The 2,378-nt window shown below is 35.1% G+C and overlaps 1 protein-coding gene across 1 annotated transcript; it reads right to left on the reverse strand.

Moving 5' to 3' along the window:
• Nucleotides 1-12: 12 nt before the first annotated feature.
• Nucleotides 13-595, reverse strand: LOC105315775 (PTI1-like tyrosine-protein kinase 1; the record flags this gene model as incomplete). The annotated part of the gene is made up of 2 exons (XM_011410520.1): nucleotides 383-595; nucleotides 13-331 (listed from the first exon to the last, which is right to left on the reverse strand). Coding segments are annotated over exons 1-2 (532 nt in total), but the record flags the coding sequence as incomplete, so codon positions are not given.
• Nucleotides 596-2,378: the final 1,783 nt, after the last annotated feature.

The raw sequence follows: 2,378 nt of genomic DNA on the forward strand, positions 1-2,378 counted from the left end.
ATTTAGACATACTCAGGTCTGTTATCTTTGCATTGTGACCAACAGTGAGGAGTATATTGCTGGCCTTGATGTTGCGATGAATGATTGGAGGCCTCTTTGAGTGAAGATAATCGAGTCCATTAGCAAAATCAAGGAGGATCGCTTCTTTATTAATAGCTACTCTTCCCTCTATTAGCTGCAGCAGAGAATAAGGAAGATACTCCATTACCAGCATTGGTAATGGTGTGGAACTGCTAGGATAATGAACACCGAACAACTTTACAATATTGGGATGATGCTGTTGTCTGTGAAGGATGATCGCATTACCAAACTCACATAACAGGCTATCTTCCTATTATTGAAATAAAATAATCTAATTGCTTTAGTGTAGTGTAGTGTTTACCATGGCTAAAAAATTATTTAACTTCTTTCCTGCACATTGAATTCCATTGACTCTTAGTTCATTGACAACTCCAAATGATCCACGACCCAACTCTATCCTTGTCACCCTCACTCTTTGCAGTATCAGAGGTTGAAGCTTCACCTGTAGCTCTGCTGCCATTTTGTGTCTGATTGTGTTCACACCAAATTCACCAATGCAGTTCACTTCATTCATTTCATTTATGGGTGGGGCACCATCTGGTTAATTGCAATATTATAGCACACTACTTTTTCTTTATTTTTAAGCTAAGTCTTTGGACATCATTTATTAATCAAATTGTATATATACATGTATAAAGAATAAGTATAACAATCACTAAATTTGCCCTAGAAATTACATTAATGTAGTTTCCTATCACTTCATGCTCCTTCACCTGCAGGCTGCAGTCTTTAAATGTCTCATCATCACAGTCACATAATAGCCTCATTTCATTCTTATCCTTATTCCTTAATACCCATTAATAATGTGGTGATATTATTAGTGTACTTTAATAATTTATATTGTGTTATCATGATACACTATTCTTTATTGGGTGTTGTATCAAATTATTTCAGCTCTACTGATAAGTCTGACATTAATCAGTGAATAAGACAGTCTCTGTTGCTCCTCATCAGTCCACTACAACATACAGTTATACATTAATAGGTCTGTACAGTGGTATGAACTATACCATCACAGTGAGAGCTGGTAATATATACTAGGAGGATCTGATTCTAGTTTAGTCAATAAAAGATGTATTTAAGTTTTAAGTCATAATTATTATAATTCACACGTGGTGTACAGACCCATAATGATGTACTTCATCCTGGGTTTTTTGCTTTTATTTCTACCAATTATTAATCTTACTTGGAATTGTTCTCAAAGTAGCTAATAGTCTAAATACATGCTACAGGACATTATTATCAATAATGGCAGTATCACATATAATATCACCATTACCTACCGAGAGATATTATCATGTTGAATGATCTAGTATTTGATGAGTATAACATCAGTGTAGCTGTTGTCGATTCTATTTGAAGGTACCTAGCTGGTCCAGTTGGTTTGTTATCCATGCATTGTCCATAGGGAAAATGGGCTATTATTGTTAATGGACCCTAAAACTGCCACAATCATGCATCAATTTGCTTCCAACATTGCTATTGCTCTGTTAATTGGTGTATTGTGCATTCTACAAACTGTCAGTGTTCTTATTCATAACATTGGCTTTATAAGGTACAGTTTACCAGTACATTTTATTTTTTTAGAAGGAAACGTCCAAATACTATTAGCAAGCAAAAAAAGATAGTTTATTCTGATGATAACTGCAGGCCGGCCTGTGAACCAATATGAAATTAAAATGAAGGAGTATATTTTGAATGTCAAACATCACCTGAAGATATTTATAAATTATCCATTACCAGAATGAATTTTCTACAACAGCGTAATACTATCTGTTAGTTAATTTGCCTGAAATAGAGAATACGTAGTTTTGTGTATACTGAACTCTTCCTCACATTTGCTTAATATTGTATTAAGCATTATTATGCTAAATTTTGGAGTTGTTTCATGCAATTTGGATGTTGTGTTAGTATCATGTAATTTCTAAATTAGTATTGTCATAGTCAAAACTTGCTCATCATAACTATATGAGTGAAAACCAGTGGCATAGCCAGGGTTATGATGGTGGTAGGGCACACTATGGACAAGTGAACTTCACATACAATTTATAGACAAGAGAACAGTCAGAACACTATGACAGTTGGTAGGGCACAAGCATAGACTGGTAGGGCATGTGTCCCACTGTGCCCTACCCTGGCTACGCCACTGGTGAAAACAATAAACAAATGACATAATGCACCACAGTCACCGCATGTATACTCAGCAGTTTATCTCTGAAGATGGTTTCATCTCTATTATTGTCTACTGTCTTTTTGTTGAGTGTGAATAAAGTTATTAGTCAATGTCCACCTTCCTC

The sequence above is a fragment of the Amphimedon queenslandica genome, unplaced genomic scaffold (assembly GCF_000090795.2).
Source record: "Amphimedon queenslandica unplaced genomic scaffold, v1.1 AMPQUscaffold_8143_Cont19910, whole genome shotgun sequence".
NCBI lineage: Eukaryota > Metazoa > Porifera > Demospongiae > Haplosclerida > Niphatidae > Amphimedon > Amphimedon queenslandica.